Source organism: Patiria miniata, unplaced genomic scaffold (assembly GCF_015706575.1).
Source record: "Patiria miniata isolate m_02_andy unplaced genomic scaffold, ASM1570657v1 HiC_scaffold_23, whole genome shotgun sequence".
In the NCBI taxonomy this organism is placed as follows: domain Eukaryota; kingdom Metazoa; phylum Echinodermata; class Asteroidea; order Valvatida; family Asterinidae; genus Patiria; species Patiria miniata.
The window spans coordinates 4348290-4372740 of record NW_024037062.1 but is presented as its reverse complement, the minus strand read 5'-3'; the positions used below and the strand labels follow the sequence as shown (position 1 = coordinate 4372740).

The 24451-nt window shown below is 38.6% G+C and overlaps 2 protein-coding genes across 6 annotated transcripts in view; one reads left to right on the top strand and one right to left on the bottom strand.

The window, feature by feature from the left end:
• LOC119731163 overlaps window positions 1–24146 on the bottom strand; it is a 34924-nt gene extending 10778 nt beyond the window's left edge. For both annotated transcript variants that reach the window (XM_038204213.1, XM_038204214.1), the window contains exons 1-7: window positions 23833–24146; window positions 10897–11119; window positions 7466–7692; window positions 6372–6469; window positions 3485–3618; window positions 1530–1586; window positions 708–782 (exon numbers count right to left, since the gene is read on the bottom strand). In XM_038204213.1, the coding sequence (XP_038060141.1) occupies window positions 708–782; window positions 1530–1586; window positions 3485–3618; window positions 6372–6469; window positions 7466–7692; window positions 10897–11119; window positions 23833–23942 (924 nt within the window). In that variant the 5' untranslated portion in view covers window positions 23943–24146. The remainder of the gene's footprint in view (window positions 1–707; window positions 783–1529; window positions 1587–3484; window positions 3619–6371; window positions 6470–7465; window positions 7693–10896; window positions 11120–23832) is intronic.
• Window positions 24147–24233: 87 nt separating this feature from the next.
• LOC119731162 (chondroitin sulfate N-acetylgalactosaminyltransferase 1-like) overlaps window positions 24234–24451 on the top strand; it is a 30000-nt gene continuing 29782 nt past the window's right edge. For all 4 annotated transcript variants that reach the window (XM_038204211.1, XM_038204212.1, XM_038204209.1 and 1 more), the window contains exon 1: window positions 24234–24448. The gene's annotated coding sequence lies outside the window, so the exon portion shown is untranslated. The remainder of the gene's footprint in view (window positions 24449–24451) is intronic.

Genomic DNA, 24451 nt, shown 5'->3' with positions numbered 1-24451 from the left:
AGGTCCCTTTGGTTAGAAACCATCTTCAATCCTGCAAAATCCTCCAATTGATACCATGTAAAAATTGGATTCAGCCTTTATCCTCCAGAATCATTCGTTATTTCTTGAATTTGTTCAGTGGAGGGGGACCATTGCCTAAATCCTTCAAAATCCTCAAAACACAAAACAACATTAATGGGTTGAGGCAGTGCTGCTGACATTCAGAAGCAGTGCGGATAAATCAAGCATAATGCAGGGCTCAACTATGCATGGCTGAACATAAACAATGCTGGGTACAGCCTACCAACTCTAGACAATGCATCCTTCAAAATCAACCAACACTTTTTTTGCCATTCAGTCTCGATCCTCCAAATTCCCCCAAAACTGCCAGGGGGATTTTGGAGGATTGAGGAGGGTTCGGGTTAACATTCAGATGACCTAGAGATCTATTCCGCTGAAATTCATAATATGAACAGTTATTGGTGAATCTGTGTGTTAACTATAAAACCTGCACAACTGGACATCACAATGCATTTATTTTGCCTTGTTTAGGTACTGGGAATGCTGTAACTGGGGGCTTTTAACATGATGAAAGGTGATGTAGTATACACCTAAACCTGTATTTTGGAACACATACTTTGGAAACCAGCAAGTCCAGGTGTCCCTTAGAACTGCATTCCTCTGATCATTTGAAGTCTCTCAGTGTGTACAGTGCATATCATTTTTACCTGAATGATCTTGTGTCTATGCCATTCTGTTCCCATAGATAGCTTGGCCAGCGTCTTCAATGAACCCTCTTGCATCTGTCGAGTCAAGAAATAAGAATGCTTTGATTAATCTATTGACAGATGATTGAACAACTCATGACATGTATTTCAAATGATATTCCTGATGTATACAGTATTTGAAAAATTATACAGAAATTAACAAATTAATACAGTAGAGCAGTGCTATGCTTTGATAAACATCACTGCACTGTACAGTTTTGGCTAAAATGAACATCCCGTTTGGATCCAAACTTGTATGTTCAATTATACCAAGTATTGATGGCAAATAATTACTAAGAACAACCACTGTACCGAACAATCCTTTGTGTACCTCCTGTGTTCACTATAGCAAGATTCTACTGAATGGAAGATACTGATTGAAGCTGTTTCACATTAACAGCTTCACAAGATTACACTGGGAGAAAATATGACGTAATTAACATTGAACAATTTGTTACAATTGGATTTCTTGGGAAAGCTTTGGTAAAGGTTCATTTTTTCTGAGGTGGTGCTGAGGAAAATAAAGTGTTCCACAAATTGCTGAGGGATGCTAATTATAGGCCTACAACAAATTAATGCATTAGCCCTGACAGTCCTGAATCCTCCAATTTCAGTACGATTTTGCACACCCCCTAGGGAGTTAGGGCTAAACAAATTAAAGTGTCTGTGTATGATGTCATGGTAAAGGTTCAGTATCTTCCATTTTTTCCCCTTTTTTTAAAGTCCATTACAAAGTAACCCCCCCCCCCCCAAAAAAAATTACACTCTCCCAGTCCAACTCACCTGTTCATCTGGTGAAACTGTGAGTGCCAGAAGTTTTCCGAGTGCATTATGGTTGCTCTGACAGACAAAAACAGTAGAAAAGTTCAGCATGATAAATTGATAATTTTTCTGAATAGTAAAATCAGTCAATAGTGCTTGGCAATAAAAACATTCTCATTTACCACCATGGAAAGTTACAGTTTTTAATAAGGTCCTGATTTCAAAAGTAAATTGAAAAGTGGTTTGGGAAAGAGTTGGTTTTTATAATTTCACTTGTCATCAGAGTGCACTTTTTTAGTGAGTGTGCAAATCCTGCAAGTGCAAATTGGCTCATTTGGCTATGTTTTCAAATAATTGCTGTGCACATCACTACTGCAAGGCTCACAACATAAGACAATGAGAAGGATCAGAGAAACCACTTTTTGATAAGATATTGTCTGAGAGCTCATATTCTAAGTCTGAAGTTGCTGGATGTGAAGTTTATTTGTGAACTTTTCTATAAAAAAGGTGCCTCTATTATGGGGCAATGTATTTAGCAACTTTAGCTGAAAAAAATGAAAATTGTTTCTTTCTGTTGAGGTTGTAATTACAACAACTTAAAAGAGATTTAGTTGGAAAAGCAAGTTTAATTATGAATATATGACCATACAGCCAACTCCTGTTAAGTTGCATTTCCCGTGCTCTTCAACAAATTAGTATTGTTTTCTATTAATACATTTTAAACTTGTTTGTTTTGTTTTAACCAATAATATGAACCTTTTTCCTTTTCTGGATGTCTGCAACCCTCTGAAATTTTGTTTTGTTTTGAGCACAAACAGATCCTCTATGCCAGCAGACTGGCTCCGTACATTATTGATACAGATCCGATGGAAAGGAAAAATTGTCCGGCAGCCAATGATTTGAAATTGTAAAGTAACAATTTGATAACTAAACATGGGCCAATTTGTTTGGTTGATGTCTCATTCAAACGGGAATAACCTTTGTATGTCTAGAAAACTAACAATTTAGAAAAGTTATCTATTTTTAAAATGTATTCTAATAACATTTCAGTTATGATAAATGTTGTAAAGCGCATTGAGATTTTTAGTATGTAATGTGCTATATCAGAATTAATTATTATTGTTATTATTATTAAACTCGAAAATAACACAGGGAAAACATAAATCCTGGGTCCTAACTGAATTGTGAACATTCCTCTGAGGAACACTGATGGGCAAAATTTCGTTGAGACAAATTAAGTTACATGAAAACCATTTGTGAGGCATTTACAACAAACTTTCATTAAAGGGACACTGCGTCCTGGAACAGCCCAATTGGGCTACAAAACGCGCTTTGAACAAAATGCTGTTAATCGGAAAGAACATTTAAAAGAAGAATATATACATCCACACAAATATCCTTTAAAAACTGGGCGTTTTTGTGCTATTCCTGTATTATTTGTGTGAGAAAGACTTTTGTGGTCCACTTTTGCGACCCCAAAAAGTCGAGCTGTTTGGGTGCTAGTTTCAACCGTAAAGAGTTCGGCTTTAACGGACGTGTAAGAAACCTGATTTTTCGCATTGGTTATTGGTCATCGCTGTTTGCGAGCATGGTGCTGTATACGTACACACAACGTGTATATCGTACATTGACTGAAACGACAGGAACAACGTATTCGTACTCCGTTACATCGGATGTAAACAACCGTGTTTTCTTTGTGTTTTCTCAGGAACGGCAAGACATTAGATTGGTTTCCTGTCAAATTTGGGAATTTGAGGACCTAGTGCTCCTTTAAGAGCTTCGAAAACAAGTTATTACTAAGATGTCAAAGCTTAATTTGGCTGGGATGAAATCGTTCAATGCTGATACTGATGTAATGATGCAACACATACATGACGTAGCCCAGTGGTAACATGGGTTCAGGGTGAACTACCAAGAACTCACAGACTCTCTGTGACCTGCTGACTGCACATCATGGTCATCATGTATTAACTAACCTCAATGATGGCTTGGTGGCTTTTTGCATCCTCTGTTATGAGGTTGAGTGTTTGAACAGCCAACAGGGCAATAGCACTTGATGACGACATACCACACAGTTGAAGTACTGGCTGTAAAGCACCATCATGGATTGCTGCATCAAAAGACAATCAAGGTTAGGAGCCTTGTGAGCGTTTTGCATTTGCGGTCGCACCATGTGAAACGAAACTCGTTTAACTGTTTGGTTACAAGAATAACAGCAGGAAATCTAACATTTGTGCCAGTAAGCTATGCCCGTCCTCAGGCATCTCCTGGTGGCTTTCCAACAGTTTGTATAGAACAACAGGACAACCTTATTGTGCAATCGCATATTGAACTCTTTGCTGACTTTGCAAACTTTCAAATCTTGTCTGACCCTAGATAATGATGTATCATGAAATCAAAAGCCTTTTCAAAGTCGATGAAATTGAAGAAAAGTCAAGATTGGGACTCAGTGGATTGTTCCATTATGTTTCTCAAGATGAAGATCTGCTTTGTTGTGATCTTTCCTTCTTGAAGACCTGTTTGTTCAGGTCTGAGATTCTTATCAATACCTGTCTTAATCCTGTGAATGATTCTTTTTCCCAGCACTTTACTAGCTATTGGTAACAATGATATCCCTGTCTAGTTTCCGCAGTCAGTAATGTCACCTTTCTTTGCTTCACTATCAAATCCCCCTTCCAGTCACTTGGTAAGGTTTCATTGTTTCAAATATCATTTATGCAATTTCTGTTGAGGTCTCTATGTCTGCTTTTAACAACTTGGGTGTGATCAAATGGTGTATGTGTATATGTCTGTTCACGAGTAGCTTCACCACGAAGCAAGTGACAGGCGGCAAAGCCGCCTCCCACCACGTAGCGGGCCAGGCGAACCCTCATTGCTTATAGAAACTAAGTCTTAATAAAATGACAACAATCAGAATGATAACAATTTAACGATCTTTGTCAAACACTAATTATTTTGAGGTCTAAACTGTTTAAAATTGTCTGTTTTAACGTGAATAATGCTAAATATCAAACTTTTGAGGTTCTTAAAAGTTTTGAGGTTCTTAAATTTATTCTTTCCTCTAAGATTTAAGATCCCCTTAAAGGAATTATTTTGATTACAATGGATTTATTCAATTTGTAAAGTAATGGTTCTGAGTTTAAAACATCCAAAAGATATTGTTGAGGACGTTCAATAAATTGTTTCACTCATAACCCTCAAAACAAAAATCTGGCTGAAAGAAATAGGTTGTGTTTGAAAGGTTTTGCGAGTGGAATTTCTTTATCTTTATCATAACTAAAAATTAATGGTATAATTGAGAAATTTCAATGGAAAGGGGACAGATTAAATGACTAGTACTTTTTTTTCGGTGTCACAAATATCTGAATCTGAATATTGAAAATAGGTCTGTTTTGTTTCATAACTTCAGCCATCAAGATTTCTTGCTTGAAAGCACAAGAATGAATCCCATAGCATTTCTGAAATCACAGACACACACATCTTACAGGAATGGAACACTCTCTCTATACTGACAGTAACCATGATCAATGGAGCAGAACGCATGGTTCGCGAAACTACTACAAGTGACATCATGTTCTACACTTTTTTTTTTTTTTTACGCTTCATTGTTTTCCAGTGAGACTGTAAGAGGGAACCACCTATCATTGTTTTTTTTTTTGGGGGGGGGCACCCGCAAGTGGTAAAATTGAAAAGGGTTTACAAAACCAGAGTATTAGACACATTTAGCTGTAAAATTTCATGGTATAGTAGAGCTTTACATGAGTTGCCACTTTAATTAATGCAAATTTTGTGTCATATTTCCATATCTATATGTCCCAATCACTTGCTTGGGGAATAACAAATGGTCAGACATATTATACTTTGACCTTTACAGTGAATGTAACTCTTAACCAGGAAAACAGTTCAAACGATGTCAAAATGGTCTGTATGTTTCATGAAATATGCATAAAGGGATTTGGGTAAGCTAGTCTCTGTCCATATATGCATACTGCCACTTCACTCAAAAGTTGGGGCTCAATCTGCTTGCCTCCAAGTATCATATCACCTTCAATTTCAATATTCTTGAATTAAGACAAGTATTTGACTACAGCTGTGACTGCTGACAGGCCCTTAAAGGGAATATACAACATTTGCTTTTCCTGTAATTTTCAGAAATGAATGGCTTGGGGGGTTAGTATTTGACAGCAATTATTGTTTCACTAACTTTTATGAAGTTTTGTGTCCGTAGATGCTGGAAAAACCAAGAAAAACAATCATATTCCTGTAGTCTGGTACCCTGACCCCACTTAAGATGAAACAGAGCAATTTATGGACATCAAGGAATTGTAAGGTCAGATAACCAGTCTAGCTGACTAGTACCATTCACGGACGTGTAACCAATTGCAAACACTGGGGGCAGTAGTTGAAATAGGTCAGGTTTTTCCAACGCTGGTCGGCCGACCAGCGTTGGAAACTGATACAAAAATACCACTTTTCTTGGAAATGACAGCACACCAGGTGCCATGATTTTACAGGATGCTTTAGACTGTCATTCACTAACAGTCCAGTAAGGTATTTCATAATAATTTGGTAGTTTTGTTTTCTGATGTTTGCAAATGTTGTATATTCCCTTTAAGTTTAATCCAACAGGATACTTTGTATCACCCAGGAGAAACTTTGCATCCTGTGTTTCCTTGGGATGTCAGTTATTGTCAAGATACATGAAGTATCTCTTTTGTTTTACTTCTGCAGCAGTCAATATTGGTCCTGCTTTTTTGGTTTCATTTTTTTTCCCACTCTGTAGACACACAGCTGCATGCCAAGGATTTAGGTCACAATATATCCACATTTTCAGCCCACTTAACACATTTTAACACTCAATACCTCTGGTTTTCAGGCTTGAATTTTTGCAGAAAAGCATTAAGGCACTGAGTCCATCGACAATCAATCTCTCCTGAGATTCCAAGACGTTGGTCAGAATACTGCAAGATTAATGTTAAAAAATAGATTAAACGAAAAGTAGAGCTTCATGTACAAGTACATCCATCAATGAACAGAAATAGGACTTTTCTGCTTTTTGCAGTATACAAAAAACACCCCTTTTCTGGACCTAATGTTCTTTGATAACTTGCAAGAAAAACAAACCAATTGTTTTCAAGAATTCAGCAACGTATCTTATCCAAAATGGCATACAAACATTTTTATGAAGTACATATCTTTGTGCCATTCTTTGTAAAGAATATATAGGACAGCACAAGCTTAGCAGGAAGTATGGAACAATAAACTGTATGTTTATTTTCCCCAGAATGTAGAACAAAATAAATGTAATCTAATGAACCAAAGGGTTTTTCATCACTGCAGCTGCACCATCAACACATTACAGAGTCTGGTTTGGTACAATGCCTCAACTATGATATATATATGTATTGCATTATAATTTTGATTTGAGCATTGCTGTGCAGTTGCCAACCTTTCTATAAAAAGGATATTTTACTTTTTAACCCTAACCCCTAGGGTGATTTACCTCATCCTTGCAAATCCCAACACCATATTGTAAACAGTGCACATAAACAGTTGGGCTCTGTTTATTTGTGGTATGCCTAATCCCACGTAAAGCACGGTCAGTTTACTAGTACAGTACTCATCCTAACAGATTCCAACAAACCCTGGTGTTGGAATTTGCCTGGTTGGGGATCGTTAGGGTTAATATAGCAAACTCCACTGAATGACCGCCATATCAAGGGTACCTCTTACCAGCCTTGGTGTCTTTTCATTGTGTTTTAACAACCAACTAATCAGATGACAGGGATTTTTTTCAAGCATTGTATAATCTTCAATAGTTCTGGCCAGCCCTATCCACCTCCTGCTCGATGGCTAGATGACATGTAAACACAAAAGGTACTCATTTACATTGTAAAGAGTAAAGACCTGCATATACAGACCGTGCAATCCTACTAATGATACTGTTACTGGCTCACCTGCATAAAGCTTTGATGGCCCCTGCCTCTGCTAATACTGGCAGTAATGGCTGATGTGTAGCCAGGGTATGTAGACCAGAGGCACATGACCTTTTGACCTGATCACTTGAGTTAACCCTTGTCAGATAGATCAAAGTCTGAAGGCCGCCCAGTTCAACCATTTGAATAATGGTCTCGGGCTCTTGGACACCTTTGGAGATTCCATTCGCTGCTTCTATCTGAAATGCCTAGGAAAAACACAACATACTACATAGGTAAAACAACAGGTATAAAGTTAACACACAAAATCCATTTCTATTTTCCTACCAAACTGCCCAAATGTTTGCCAGCCGTGTAACACTGAAGCGTAGTGCATGTCTTTGATAAACAAGACAATTGACAATTTTATGTCATCTGAGGAAACCACAGATGACTGTATGAACTATGATTAGTAATGGTCTTTGCGTCTACTGATACAAGGAGATGGTCTTCATGTAAGGAGTCTGTTTGTAAGTCAGTTGTATGTTTGTAAACCAGTTGACATTTTTCACCAGAAGCACCTTTCATACAAAGATTGACTGCTACAGAAGTAAAACAAAAGAGATATTACATGTATCTTGACAATAACTGACATCCAAAGGCACATCTGGAACATAATTTGGCTGGTATTACGTGTATGCTACTCACTCTTTTTACATGGTTGAAACCTAAAGACCATTTTAAGAACTGAAGACCCAAGTTCACAACCAATGACCACATATTAGTTTGTGACATTGGAATAGAAAGATCATGTAAGTAATCTGGAAAAGGCAAAGGTGAGTAGGGGAGAGTGCGGTTAGTTAGAGTGCAAGGTATGTTAAAACATTCAGATTTTCTGACAAAAGTTTATTTAATTTTATGAAATAATGCTACCTAGTGGTAGGTATTAGCAACAGCACTCCATCATATTCCCTACAGGACTGGTGGTACAACACTGTTGGAGTAAGAGAGGTAAGTTTGTCTTGTGAAGTTCGGAGTACATTTATCACTATTATGCTCTTTTATTACTAAGCTACAAATTAAGGCAAATACTAGCATTGGTCAAGGTTTTTGGTAATAGAGTGCGATGATCAATGGTTGGCTATGAACAATGCACTCACAATACTGTGTCAAGCTTAAGCGCGAACAGGGACCTCGCGCAGCTAGGCTAGGCTACACTATGCAAATCAGGTGGGGCTCAATGAACGCCTTGGAACAACCAAAGCGATGGCTTATCTTTTTCAGGCATTTTTCGTTATTTTGTCACTGGATTTATATGAGTTATATTTGGTGTTGGGACTCCAAACTTTTGGAGAATGTAGCCGCACTATGCAGCTCTTTGTCTAATGTAAAATATGAACCGCCATGACCAAGCACTGAATAATCATCTCATGTATTCGCATACGGGGTAGTTGCTGGAAATCCAGCGTCAAAATAAAGAAAAACATAAATCACAAAAACCACTTATCATCTTACCAGAAGTGCGACAAGTTACACTTAAACACGTGTTCCATTGCGGTGCCATATAACAATACACGCACACACCTCTACATATTGGGTTTATGGGATACCACTATTGTCCAACTTTGGATCATTCTTCGTTAAGTGTCTACTTTCATGTCCTGATACTTTGACACCGTATAGACGGAATATGCATACATTCATGATATGTATTTTTGTGGATTTATGTTAATAAAAATATTTCTGATAATAAGTGATCATAAAAAGCTAGAGAATAAAGTTTATATTCATTATTTTTTGATGTTTGATGTTGACCTTCAGAAAACCCACATGTCCTGATCGTACTATGTAAAAAGTCCGATCATATTTGTTGGAGGGACTTTTCTTCATGTAAATACTCTTAAACGATAGGTATTTATTACTTAAATCTATTCAATCCTTAAAAATATGACATGATAGACCAATTAGGTCCTAACTTTTATTGTTTTTGTCGGAAAATGTTTGGCCCGAGGATTTCAGTCAGATACCGTCACAAACTTTTGCAGCGCCCTCAATAGTTGATAAAAACTGAATAGAAACACTGCTTCGGTCTTTGTACACGCGCGAGATACGACGGTGCATTATGTTCAAATTTTCTCCAGGTATCATGAATAAAAACCCATCAACCTAGGATTTTAGCTAAATTACAGGTGCGTACCTTTATTTGGCATCATCTCCGAACGCTTTAAAACATGCCTTATATATATTTTATTCTAACAAAGTATTCATGAATATGATCAATATTGTGTAAACTTCCAAGTGCATGTGGTGTTCATGCTTTAAACAAACTGTAGATGGCGCTATAAGAGTTTGATTTTTAATTTTGTCAGCTCCATCACAGTCAGCTCCGTCACGTTTTACCGTGACAGAAATGATTTCTTGATGTTTTCTTTAGTCGATAATGGTAATAAAATAAGGATGATAATGAATAGGGTTTATCATGTTAAAAGCCCCTCTATTCACTGGTTATTATTCTATGTTCATACTTTAAAAGCTTTCACTTGAATTTACTCAGCTTCACATTCATTCAAATATTGTCATTTCCGTCACAAAAGGTGAGATGGATATGACTTTTGCATTTTTTCCTATGCTACAACACTGAAAATTGAATGTTGAAAAAATAGTTTAAACTCCCCTAAAGATCGCGCCGTGCGCTAATTATAGTTGCCGTACAACATAATGATCACATCTCATGCAAGAAATTCTACATTTGAAAAAAAAATTTCAAAACTTTCAAAAGGCCAAAAGTAGACACTTGCTGAAGAATGACCCCTTTAGGGAGGATCTCATTATTAAAACGCCGGTGATAATAGCGGTACCGCTATTTTTTTTTAGCGGTACCACCATGAGTGCTTTGCCTCCGACATGAGAATGGAAGTTTCAATTTCCGGAAACTAAGCTGCCCGGACAGACGGACGGACGGACGCCATAGGCGATGACAATACCCCTCAAGCTTCTCGGCTGAGGGGTAAAAATAGTTGATGCCTCATATTGTTTGGAAAACAGTTCATGCCCCAAATTATACCTGAACACCATCTACAGATTTGTTTATTTGTTTGATTTAATGCTACAGTGCTTCAAAAGTTTTTATTAACTTGAACACAAATAAATATGTAATTTTTTTTTATTATAACCCCACAACATGTTTCAACTAACCCCATAGGCGGGGTACCGTAAGTCAGGGCACCTGACATGGTTGTGTTCTATGTGGATTTTTATGATAACCCTCAAGAAGTCTGAGAATTTCATAAGCTGTATTTAAACACAGTATACGCTTTATTGTTTCTTTAATGAAATCTGTTAGTGTTATAAATGGATGTTTATAGGAGGCTTGCTTTGCTACACCACTGAAAGCAATATACAGCAACTTTGTCTAAGTCACCCAAACTGCTACCTAGTAGTAATGCTGACCAATAACATAACAATGTACATACTGTGATTTTGGAGCGGGCTTTGGTGATGAGTTCCGATATTGGCAGACACAAGTCACAGACTCTCTCTGGCTCTTCTAGGCCCAGGTGGGGGAGTGGAACTTTTTCTTTGCAGCATTTTGCACACAAGACTCGTCCACATTGCCTACAATGATGCTTTCTCCGTAACTGGTTGAATTTGTTGTCGCACCCAATACAGACCGACACCTCCTCATCTCCAACCCATCTGTTATTTGTAACAATTAAAAAAAATTATATTAAACAGACTAGAGAATTCACATATTGCGATGTCATTTGAAGCTGTCTTTTAGACCGATTCTTATCCAAATTCGCAGCTGATAGTGCTCATCAGGTCAAGGCAGCTGTCTAGTAATCACAGTGAGAATTGGGCCCAATCAGTTCACTTTGGCAAAGTGGAAAGCACGAGTATCATGACCCATGACCTCAAGCAGATTACAGGAATATGGACTCCATCTTGTTTGTTTCTACTTAAAAGCCGTCCCAATTTCGCCTGAAATTACATATTACCTAGTCCAAAACTTTGGGACTCTCAATACTACTTGTATGAAAGTCCCAAAAATTAAGGCATGTACCGGTATATTGTGCAAAAGCTTGTGCTGCGTAAAAAAAGCAGCGCCGCGTACATTAATTTATGTACATACATGTATGTAAGCTTCTTACTCACCACAGTTTGCTCAAAGTCTCTAAAACTTCTGTGTTGCTAAGTTGTTGTTGTGAGCATCGCACCCTCAAAATTTTAGTTGTTAATTATATTTTTCAGAGTGTTGCTTAAATCCGAATAATGATACATCACGTTGATGTGTGTTGTAATGAATTGTGGATAATACAAACAAAAAAGTCCTCAGCTGTGACATTTTCATATATGGTCGCGTAAGTGAAACAGCGCCCTCTTGTTGTTACAACCTCAGACTTGCAATATGTATAATGTATGTTGTCAATAGAGGCCGCTATGTTATTTGGCCAACGATTAAAAAACAAGTAAGCTGCAAGTACTTTTTACATTTGACCCAGAATACTTTGCGAAGCACACAAGCTTTCTAGAACGAAATGGGTGAACTTCAAGCTGCCATTAACTTGCTTAAAAATTGGATTTAAGATCTCAAATTTCACAGGAGATATGCTTGTAACTATAGCATTTTAAGGTACATGTTGCGTAGGCGGTAGTTAGCCAAATGGGTAGTAAAAAAAAGTCAGTAGTAATTAGGTGTTGGGCCTCAGCCCAACACCTATTGTTATTGTAAGAATTTACTATTTTTTTTTATTATTCTTCTAGACACATTCTTCTCCGGAACTGTTTGTCAAAATGAAAACATATATGAACTTCAATTGTCAATACATGAATGCACAACCAACTGAAGATGTGCTTTTTTGCAATTACGTCATCATGACGTCATCAAGGGTCACGTGACGTCACTTCAAAAAATATTCAATTTAATCTTTGAAATTCAATATAAAATCAACCGTCAGAGACCGCAACTTGAATTTTGCGGGAATCGACATGATAATATATGATCTTCATTTTATCTTGTGCGCGTAAAATCACGTGACCCTTCCTTCCGGTCGAAACCGGAAGTGCCTAATAATTTAAAAGTGGAAAAAGATATGAACTTGCTTTCAACGGTGTTGAAATAATTGGTGACGTCATGAAGAGTTGGAACGCCCTCTAGCAGCAGGTTAAAAAACGCGAAAAACGCATTTTCACTTGATGTCTGTGGCGAAGTTTGCGGTAATCGCTTCAAAATTAATGTTCATGATGACCATAATGCAGACAACACCTGTGCGCGAAAAAAAATTGATTACGTCATCAGACCGGAAGTTACAATAAAAAGACCTTTAAACCTTCAAAAATTGCTAAAAAATCAACCGTGATAGATATAATCAAGATTTGGCTAACTATAGCACAGTTAAAATAGCTCTTGAACTTTCTGGTAATGACGTCACAATGACGTCATCAAGTATCATATTACAAGCAATCAAAGATTTCTAGATTTAATCTTTGAAAATCAATATAAAATCAACTGCTACAGATTTTTTTTTTTTTTTTTTTTTAGCAATCGATACAATATTGCAGGGTCTTCATTTTTGGTATTAAGTGCAAAATCACTTGACCCTTCCTTCCGGTCGAAACCGGAAGTGCCTTATTATTTGAAATTGGCAGAAGATGCGAACTTGCTTTCAAAGATGTGAGTGTCTGTGTGGCCAGTACTGTACAAACATTTTACAGGTGACGTCATCAAATGTTAGAGCGCCCTCTGGCGGCAAGTTGAAAAATTCAAACATGGATTTAAACATGCATATTTTGAGTTGATGTGTGTGGCAAAGTCTGCGGTAATCCATGGCCCAACACCGTGTGGTTGTTTATACAACCTCTAGTTTTGCATGTTTTTATGCAGTTACGGTCCCAGTCCACATGTTAACTAGACCTCTGAAGGTACAGAATGCAACGTTTGTTTGCTAATAAGCAGTTAAAGCTATAGTCCATCATTTGCAGCCATCCGAAAAATAACTGGCGTAATTACTGTTGAAAAACAAACTTGGTTGAAAGATTGTAAGGGAACTAAACTCCCTGTGAAATTATTCTTTCTGGAAAGCTGTCATTTTGAAGTAATCAACGAAAGAAGGTATTTCCAACGGTGATTCTTAAGAAGCACCGTAGGAAAATTTAAATTAGTAGTTCGTTTTGTTATTCAGCGCAGCGCGCACAAGTATTGGAACGACGCACACGCGCGCGCGGTTGTTATAATTCGTCGGATCAGTGCGCGATGCCGCGTATAGCTGCAATTCAAAACAATTCAAAACATGATTCAGTAACTTTTGATTTGAAATTGAGATCTTAGAATGCTGCTTTTCTCGGAATGTACAGCTGAAGCTTAGCTGAAACTTCATCAGGTTAGTTGCTCAGTATCCTTCATTAGATTTTGAACACTTTTGTTGCTTCAAATGAACAAAATGCACTAATTACAAATGATGGATTATAGCTTTAAGTATCTACCTGAGTGATTATCAAGTGACAAAATAGTTCCAATCGTGATTTTATCCTCCGCTACCCTAGCAACGGACCTTTCCACTGAAATAGTGTGAAATAGTGTGATATGGTAGACTTCAAATCAAGTCCGACAAGATCCCCAATATTTACTAGCACAGCGCTAGCTGGCATCCTACATTGTGTTTACATCCGGCATCCAACAGGTACAACGACTTGACTAATATGAATTCGGATGGTTATTCATTTTTTGCGCCTAGCAAAATGCACATTACGTTTCCATAAAGAGGGCCACTGATAACTTGGCTGTATCGCTGGGAAGCATCCATTATTAGAGTGGGGATGAAGTTCGCAGCATGCTTGATCAATGTATCTCTTTTTTTTCTCTCTCTTTTTCGAATGATATATTACACTCAGTGGTAAAATAGAAAATATAATGTCCAAATCTTGTTTTTCAAAAAGGAATATAATGATGCATGGATTCCAAACGACCCCGGGAATTAGCTTTTGACCTCTCAAGCAATTGATTCAATCCAAGTTGTGTTGTATGGTGAGCTAGAAGCATTTGCCACACACGTCAGTGAAATACCGGTATAACACCCATGGGATCGGATCAAACCTAGCACGTGCACCGAACGAGATGCGTAAATAATATAAATATTCATATCCTCCTGATTCTTAGCCAATCAGAGTGTTCCATCCAATGTTGGTACCAAGCTCCATGGTTTGTGCACAAGGAGCTTGCAGAGTATTGAAGTCGGTTATTGGAAGCGACATACATGCATGGGGCCGAGGATGCAGGAATCGTTCCTGCGTGTTATTACACCGCTTTAATTAGGGACACTTTAATTAGGGACCAAAACGGGACTGTGTGCTACGATGACATATAATAAAGCGCAGGGTGATTTCCCGCTTTGAGTCGTCAGGCCTCTGCGAGCAGCGGCGGGTCAACGTGGCGGTTCGTGCACAGTGACATCGTGTGTACGCGGCCGGTGCGTGGCATGTACCGTACACTTTTTTTTTAATGGCATGCACATTTTCATTTCTTATATAAACAGTATTTTCTCATAAATTCTATAGCCTATGTCCTCTTTAGGTTTTGGATTGGACAAGGACTGGTCTGTTGACATTGACAGTAATGATGTGCATCGGGTCGGGTTGACCAGGCCAACCTGACCCGAAACATTAGAGATATAAACCGAATCCGACCCTCAACTGACCCGACCCGACAAGACAAAAAATAATGTAAAATCGACCCGAACCCGAACCGACCCGAAAAAGTGATCACCTTTTTTGTGCCTGCCCTTACCCACGTGTCATATGAATCATTTTGCAAAAGGTAAACCATCGGCTCTCTTTCTGATATTCAGTGGGTTGATCGAGAGTAACTCCGCTTATTGAACAATTATGATGGTATCACCACGCGGTATCATAAAAACTTACAATCTATCTATTGCGGCCAATCCGAGTGGAGAAATTAATACCGTGAGAACTAGATAGTACGCACGTTGTCCACATTTTTTTCGTTTTATTCAAAAGATGGCTAAACCGACAGGACCCGACTAAAAAGATTGACAAAAAAACCTGACCCAACCCGAAATTGGTTTCGGGTCGGGTCGGTTCCTGTTTCGGGTCAGGTTTGCACATCATTAATTGAGAGTGATAATCCAGAAACCTCTGAGCAAGAAGGAACATGCATCGACAGGTGATCTTCAAAAAATTATGTTCGCAGATGTCAAAAATATTTATTTTGAAATTTGTTTGGGATTAATTAATTAATTAATTTGAATTGGTTAGCTTCCATTTTTCAAAGATTTAAACTGATATAATTAATGATATTTTTATATTGGCACCCAATACGTTTTAAAACAAACTACACTTTTTACTTTAAAAAGTTCTATTCAATGATAATAATGGGGACTTGTATTTTTAAGAAAATTTGTTTGGAAACGTTATTGATTAATTCAAATCTGTTTAGCTACATTTTTTTAACTATTGAAACTGAATTAATTACAATATAATTATATTTTTAAATCACCCCCCACTTATTTAAACAGAATTTTGGAATCTTTCTTACTTTTTTCTGCCAAGAAGTTTTTGTAATTATTTTTGTTTTGATTTTCTTATTTACATGTACTTATTGTATTTTTTGTTATTCCCTCCCAACGTCTCTTCTGTTTCAGATGAGACCAATTTTACATTTTCAGCCTATTTTACAACTTGACCACAGATGACCTTTGACCTTGGTATGTGACCTTTCACATCATTATCATATGAATGTTGCCATGATGCATCTGTGACCTGAGTTTGGTTCCAATTGGACTTCAACTGTTGAAATGATACAAATTTTTCGAAACTTTAACCAAAATACCACATACACACACACACATACTGATGGACATGTATACGAACAGACACAGTGATTGCATGGTCTCTTTCCTGAACTTTGTTCAGGCGAGACAAAAAAAATCGGAAACTTTGATTTTTTTTCTTCAAAATATGGGTGTCATTGGGGAAAAACCTGGGCAAACCCATATGGGGAAAATACGGGCTGACCCATGAGGGCGTCATATGGGATAAACCTGGGCACGCTCATAATGGGCAAAATACGGGCTGGCCCATATGGGTGTCATTGGGGAAAAACCTGGGCAAACCCATGTAGGCGGAATACTAGTGCTGGCTGGCCCATGTGGGTGTCATAATGGAAAAAACCTGGGCAAGCCTGTGTGGGCAAAATACGGGATGGCCCGTATGGGTGTCATAATACTGGGCAACTCCATGTAGGCAAAATACAGACTGACCCATATGGGGGTAAATGGTAATAACCGGGTGTGTGGGCAAAATACGGGCTGGCCCACCGGGGTGTCATTAGGGAAAAAGCTGGGCAAACCCATGTTCGCGGAATACTGGCTGGCCTATAAGGGTATCACATGGGAAAACCGTGGGCAAAACCAAGTGGGCAGAACACCGCCTGGCCCATTACGGATGTCATATGGGGAAAAGCGGCAATCCAATGTGGGTTGAATACGGGTGGGCTCATGTGGGTGTCACATGGGAACAACCTTGGCAAACTTATGTGGGCAGAATATGGGCCGGCCCATATGGGTGTTACATGGGGAAAAGCTGATCTAAGTTTGAACTTCCGGTCGAGCCGGAAGTAAATGTCGAAGGAGGTCATGTACAGTTCTCAAATGTTGATCTATGATAGCATCGCATTGCAAAGTATGAACACAATTGGTGATATTGTTGAACAGTTATAAGAGAAATAATTGATCATATTTCGAACATCCGGTAGAGCCGGAAGTTAAGGTCAAACGAGGTTGTGCACACTGCCAAGTTGTTGTTCATTGAATTGTCTAAGGAAAGGGAAAGTATTCACAAGATCGATGGTGTAAGTCAAGAGTTATAACTATAAGCTGAAGAAGTTGTTTAGAAAATGTCTTGTTGATCATTAAGAGTTGGTATGCAAAAAGTCATGAATATTTATTACGTAACTGAGCATGCTCACTTGTGAAACAAAGCTGTGGGCGGAGCTTGAAAATTTGCTAACTGTGATTTAGAAAATGGAAATTATTGGGCATATATATAGGACGTGTGCACACAAAAGATATAATTAGAAAGGATAGAGAGGGAGGGATGATTATGGGGATATGATTACGGGTATAGGGGATGTGATTACGGGGTATATTATGGTTGTAGATGCTATTTGGGAGGATTAAGGGATTAATTAGGAGTTGGAAAGTTGGATGGAGCATTGTGAGATGTATTAGCGAGGAATGTGACTAAGGTATGCAAATATAAATATAAATGGAAATATAATGTGATTTGGACATTATGGTGGATGAGAATGTAATAAGGTAATATTCAGGATTAAAATTCAGGATTAAGATTAGGATTAATATATTTTGGACAACCCACATTTTACCCAGATGGGCTCCACAGCTAACCCATATGGGTTATCTGGGCTGGCCCATATGGGTCCCATAAGAATCTTGGGTGCAAAATTATCTGGGGCCCATATGGGTCCTCCCATATGGGACCCATATATTGGCCCCGATGGGGCCCATATGCCACCCATATGCCACCCATATGGGCTTGCTACCTGGGAAGTGATTGTCTCAGCACAAAATAATGATTATCAGAAAACCACAGGATCTGAGAATCATCTGTATTAAATACAAAAATAAAATAGTGATAATGCTAGTTCTGATGAAAATAGAGACTAAGAATAGAGGTCGAAAACTTAGCCCCTAATATGTGCACGTGTGAAAAATTAGCCCTGTAATATTTGTAAGTACTTAAGCCTACGTGTATATAATGCCTTTGAAAACGGTGAACTGCATCAATGCAACTGTGCACGGATGGCACCGTTGACTGGCAAGTGCAGGCGCAGCCTGGCAAAACAATGTCACCTTGAACGGTTTGCTACCGGTACGTTGACTGACGAGTGCAATGCACGCAAAGGCTGCGGCTTAATTCGCTTGCGCCATGGAAAGTAACAACGTTGCTGTTGAAACCCCTCAGCCAGAGTCAAAATATCATCTGGAAACCATTAACCTTTATCTCACCACGGTGACCTTGACCTTTGACCTTTTGACCCAAAAACCAATCCCAACTTGCCTGTACCCAAGGGCAACCCTCTACCTAAGTCAGACACCACAAAATTCATTTCCAACTCAGGTAATCATCCGAAAACATTTACCTTCAACCCACCACGGTGACCTTAACCTTTGACCCCCAAACCAATCCCAACTTCCCTGTACCCAAGGGCAAACCCTACCGAAGTTTGACACCAAAATCTCATTTCTAACTGAAGTTATCATCTGGAAACCATTTACCTTTAACTCACCACGATGACCTTCACCTTTGACCCCCAAACCAATCCCAACTTGCTTGTACCCAAGGGCAACCCCCTTCATGTACCTAAGTTAGACACCAAAATTTCATTTGTAACTAAAGTTATCATCCGGAAACCAGTTACCTTTGACTCACCACGGTGACCTTAACCTTTGACCTTTTGACCCCCAAACCAATCCCAACTTGCCTGTACCCAAGGGCAACCCCCTACCTAAGTTAGACAGGAAAAATTTCATTTCTAACTCAAGTTATCATCCGGAAACCATTTACCTTTAACTCACAATGGTGACCTTGACCTTTGACCTTTTGACCCCAAAATCAACCCAACTTGCCTGTACCCAAGGGCAATCCTACCGCAGTTAAACAGCAAAATGTGATTTCTAACTGAAGTTATCATCCGGAAACCATTTACCTTTAAACTCACAATGGTGACCTTGACCTTTGACCTTTTGACCCCAAAACCAACCCAACTTGCCTGTACCCAAGGGCAATCCTACCGGAAGTTAAACAGCAAAATGTGATTTCTAACTGAAGTTATCATCCGGAAACCATTTACCTTTATTTGTGAGCTTGACCTTTGACCTTTTGACTCCAAAACCAATCCCAACTTGCATATTCCCAAGGGCAACCCCCTACCAAAGTTAGACACCAAAATCTCATTTCTAACTCAAGTTATCATCCAAAAACCGTTTACTGTACATTAAACTCACCATGGTGACTTTGACCTTTGGACCTCAAAACCAATCCCAACTTGCCTACTCCTAAGGGCAACCCCTTCCAAAGTTACAATCCCAAACATCATTTCTAACTCTAGTTATCATCCGGAAACTAAGCTGCCTGGACATCCGGACAGACGGATGCCGTAGGCGATGACAATAGGCAAAGGTACTTGGCAAAGGTACAACTTGGAGAAGGTATGAGTTGGTACAATGAGTTAAAGGTACGAGTTGCCCAAGATACAAGTTGACAAAGGTAGGAGTTGACATGTTTCCTTTGGCGGCATATATGTGGCGCCCGTGTATGGGACTCTTCCCAACACTGGTTCAAAGGTCATCAAAGATGGTGGATGTCTAGAAAGATCGGTGTGCAGTTAAAATCTATAGTTCACTTTTTTTTAATCCATTTTTTATTGGGAATACTACTGCTTTGTGTTCATCAAACTTTGTAAGCTTTCTTACAAAAAGCTACGCAACCGGCAGTCCCAGCCCTGGCATCACAGGGGAGCCTCCTATAGCAACATTATTTCTAGGCAACCTGAAGTTGCACTTGGTGGAAGGAACGTCATATTCATGAAAGCAGACGGACCCGTGATGAAAGCAACCAATGGCGTATTTATTTGCCGGGAACCGGCTCATTTCATTGGCTGAGATACTATCATCGCTGTTTATCATCTAAGAATCTTCCAATTACTGGGGGCAAGTCATCAAAGGATTTAAAGTTCGATGGCCTACAGCTGAACCCAACCGCATATACTTTGTAACAACGAGAGCGACATTGTATCAATTTGAACAATGCCGGTGTCAATCATTCTCTGGAAGGGCTTTTTCGGAGCTGGATTTTATTTGGGCATTTTTTTTTTCAAAGGCCCGGGAAAAGTTTATACGAAAAGTGAGGGAAACTGAAATAAACATGGAATTTCTCCCCTGTAAAGGCCTGTATCTTGTGAATAAATGATAAATAAATGTATTTTCTTTTTTTGTAGTTGGTTTTTATTCGGGGGGGGGGGGGGGGTTGATATTCCAAATAATTAATTGAATGCACGTCTTTTTTAAAGCTGGACTGAAGAACAGTAAGGCCAGTACTGCTTGTCCAGATTTTATTCTAAACCAACTTGACCGTGGGCCTTTTGTTGACGACTGCGTTACCATAACTTGCTGTTGGGGAAAATGTTAACTGACAAGAATTTTAAAAAAGTGCCCTTACCAATGGGTCTGTATTTTACCTTCTACATGCATCCTTTGGTCGTCACTCGTCAGGCAACCAATTTTAAATGTTTAAAAAAATAATACATATCCAACAATTTTATTTTTCGATGTAATTTTTATATACAGGAAGGTTTTTCTGCCAATGATAGCAACATTTAACGAGAGATTTTGCGTTTGTTTTTACAAACGCAGAGTGGTCGGGTAGACAACTATTTTATGAAACACTGTCCAGTTAAGTTATGACTTTTTTTATGTAAGGACAGAGAATAAAGACATTAAATCTTTTCCAGTACAATTAATTATTTTGTTTCAAAAATAAATTTTTAACGGTGTGATAAATTTCAGTAAACATTAGGCCAAAAAAAATATTAGTCGGTCTCTGGTCAGCGCGCGCGTCGATTTTAATCATGCGCGTCAACCTTTTTTTTCTTCAAATTGTCCGTGGTAGCTACAGCAGCGCCCTCTATTGCCGCAACTCCTCAAATTTTTGTACCAAGGAATGGGGAAATTGCACCAAGGCAAATGATGGAGGGCACCATGGCAAATTATGGAGGACCCCAATGTATATGAGGACACAACAAAAGCAAAATAGTACCCACCTTGTCTGTACAATCCAAGCTTGAAAAAAAAAGGCCCCCCCCAAAAAAAACGCGCCGCCGCATCAATTCCGGAACTTTGGTCTGACCAGAGACCGAATATTTTTTTTTTGGGGGGGGGCCCTTATATGTACACACGTATACAAGTTATTTCTTACTTGATAACGTCATTAGTCAAAAACGGGAAGTGAATACTTATTTTGTTCGGAGTTGATGTTCATTGTTAAGTTAAATAACGTATGAAAATTTGGAAAATATAAGTATATGTATTCATAACACCGAACGTCCAGTTTGATGACATCACAGTATTTGGAAGCAAAAGGTGAACATTGTAATGGTATCGTTATTTGGGCTAAGATTTACGACATGGATCAAATGATAGAATAAACTTTAAAATATGATTGTTGCAAAATTCTCATAGAAGTTACTTCCGGTCTGATGACGTCATGAATTTGAAACCTTGCCAAGTTATCTGTGTTTAATCAAAGAATATCAAGGGGCAATTTGGTAAATTTGAACCTACGGTTTCAAAATTCAAGAAAAGAAACACTATTTTAAGTGCCGCTAGGGGGCGCCCTTTCGGATAATGACGTCATTATACTGTTTTTTGAGTCTAGCATTCCTCACTAAACACTTTCATAATATATTTGTCTATAGTAAAATGCTTCCGCTTTTGAGTTATATTGTTTTTATTGCACGGCATAGTCTACAACCTCACGAAAAAACGAACACGATACTCTATTTAGTTCAAAAGATATAACGCAAACTATTTTGTCAAAATTTGCCTTTAAATCGCTTGTAACTTGATACCTCATGACGTCATGATGACGTAAAAAAATTTATAACATCTTGGCAACATGGTACAAATTCACACAAGGTATTGTGATCACACCGTAAACCGCTCAGAAGAAATTTTGCTTTGTTTTGATTTTAGGCTAACGTGAAACGTCTTCATTTTTAATTCACCTAACTTTGACCTTCCGGTAGACCCGGAAGTAAAGGTCAAGCGAGTTTACGTACGTGTCAAAAAATGTTAATCAATTAATGGTGTATCTGATTACAGAATACAAATATCATTGATTAGTTTGTTCAAGAGTTATAGATGAACGTAATTGGTCACTTTTTCACCTAAAATCGCTTGTAATTTGACACCCGATGACGTCATAATAACGTCAGAGTAATATGCACCACTTGGGATGAGGGTCGATATATATTAAAAGTTACAAGTTCATATCATAAACCGTTTAGGAGAAAACCCGCGGAAATGTGCTGTGCAGAAAAAAAGAAAGAAAGTAACAAAGAAAGAAAGATTAATCCTAACAGATCAAAAGAGTGGTCGGGTTGTGCCCGACCACTCAATAATGTTCCTACAGAGGTAGATTTTTTTTTACGTATCACAATATATTTTCAAGGGGGAGGGGTGCACTTTTGCGTAAAACGAGCAAATAATCTACGTTGATATCGCTCTTTAAAAAAACGCAATTTCCTTCCTATAATAGATCCCGTAATATGCCACCGCCCCTCAGCTCCCGCCCTAAGATTTTTTAGTTTTTATTTTACCCCCCCCAACACCAAACACATTCTGGATCATCGTCATCGATTTCCTTGTCACGGAAGCGGCAGTAACTTTTTTTTTAAGGGAGCGGCGGACTTTACAGCACTTGGGGGAAAAAAATAATCCCAATGGATCAAAATACATCGTTTTAAATAACGCCTTCACTTGAGTAGCTTACGGGGGAGCAGGGTAAATTTTCCTCGCCGGTTTTAAAATCATTATGAAAGTGCTAGCCATTGGTTTGATTACTGCACACACCAAGTGATGATTTCAGCAAATACAAGCACATTCAGAGAAAAATACAGAAAAAAGACAGACTCGGAATTGTTTTACAATTTGGTAATTAATCAGAATAACCTTAGGAGTATTGAAAACATCAAACACAGTGTATCAATTTGACACAAAACAGTTGCTGATCATGGAACAATGCATTAATAAAACTTCTTGGAACGTGATCAACTATAAAATGCGTTTCTAATTCTTTATAAATTAAACAAAATAAACATCGTAGATTCTTTGTAAATAAAACTGGAGGGTAGATTGCGCAAAATACAAGGTCCCATTTTTGAAATTTGAGTTCCATTTAAACGTTTGGGAAAATTTCTAAACGGATTTGATTTTTTTTCGTTTACACGTTTACACGTGTAAACGTCACATCCTTAACACTTTGACTGCTGTGCCCGAATATACTCGGGATAGCTTTACACCCCGGCAGGTGCTATGCCCGAGTATACTCGGGATAGCAGTAAACGTTGTGCTGCCCTCTGTTGAACAACATCAATTGTTGTTCGACAGAGGGCAGCACAACGTTTACTGCTATTCCGCGTATACTCGGGCATAGCACCTGCCGGCATGGCCGGGGTGAAAAGCTATCCCGAAAAAATTTGGGTGCAGCAGTCAAAGTGTTAATTGCACAATCATAATGCGCATACGCATTCTTATGATTGCGCAAATCACAAGAACATAAAGAAAGCGCATAAACAGGACTAAATGTAGACTTGCCTTGCTTTCGCTAAGATGAACGGCTTGTCGCTAAAAACGTCGGAAATTCCCCCCTCAGTCTTCGCAGGGTATGCATCTCTGCCCTCAAGTTTTATTCTTGACATTTCCATAAATTCTCTGAGTTTTTTCGATCATCTCACACAGAACACTCTTCTAGTGGCCCGGGCTGATTTAGCAGTACTACTGCTAAGTGCTTCACTTATACTAATAATAGTATTTAAAATAGCAAAGAAGTTCTTTGAAAGAACGTTTCTCACTGTCAAACATGCCCGTTTCCACTGTTGACATTTAATGCATAATGGGCGGCGCCATAGTTGTAACTAGCGCCCTCTGTCGTTGAAGGGTTTCGAGCCCAAACCAACTGCCTAGTAAGCGCCGCTAGGCGGCGCTATGCGATCTTTGCTATAGGGTTAAGTTACATACACTGAGTTAAGAGCTGCCGACGACGCCGATACATGCATGAAGTAAGAACATCATCATGATGGAATGAAAAAACATACAACGTTTGAAATCTGATGTGATGCCGTCCTTCGCACCGCGTGTCGTCCACGTAATGCTGTTATTCAATCAGGCGAGAGTCTTGTTGTCAGTTGTTACACAAAAAAACTAGGCCTAAGTA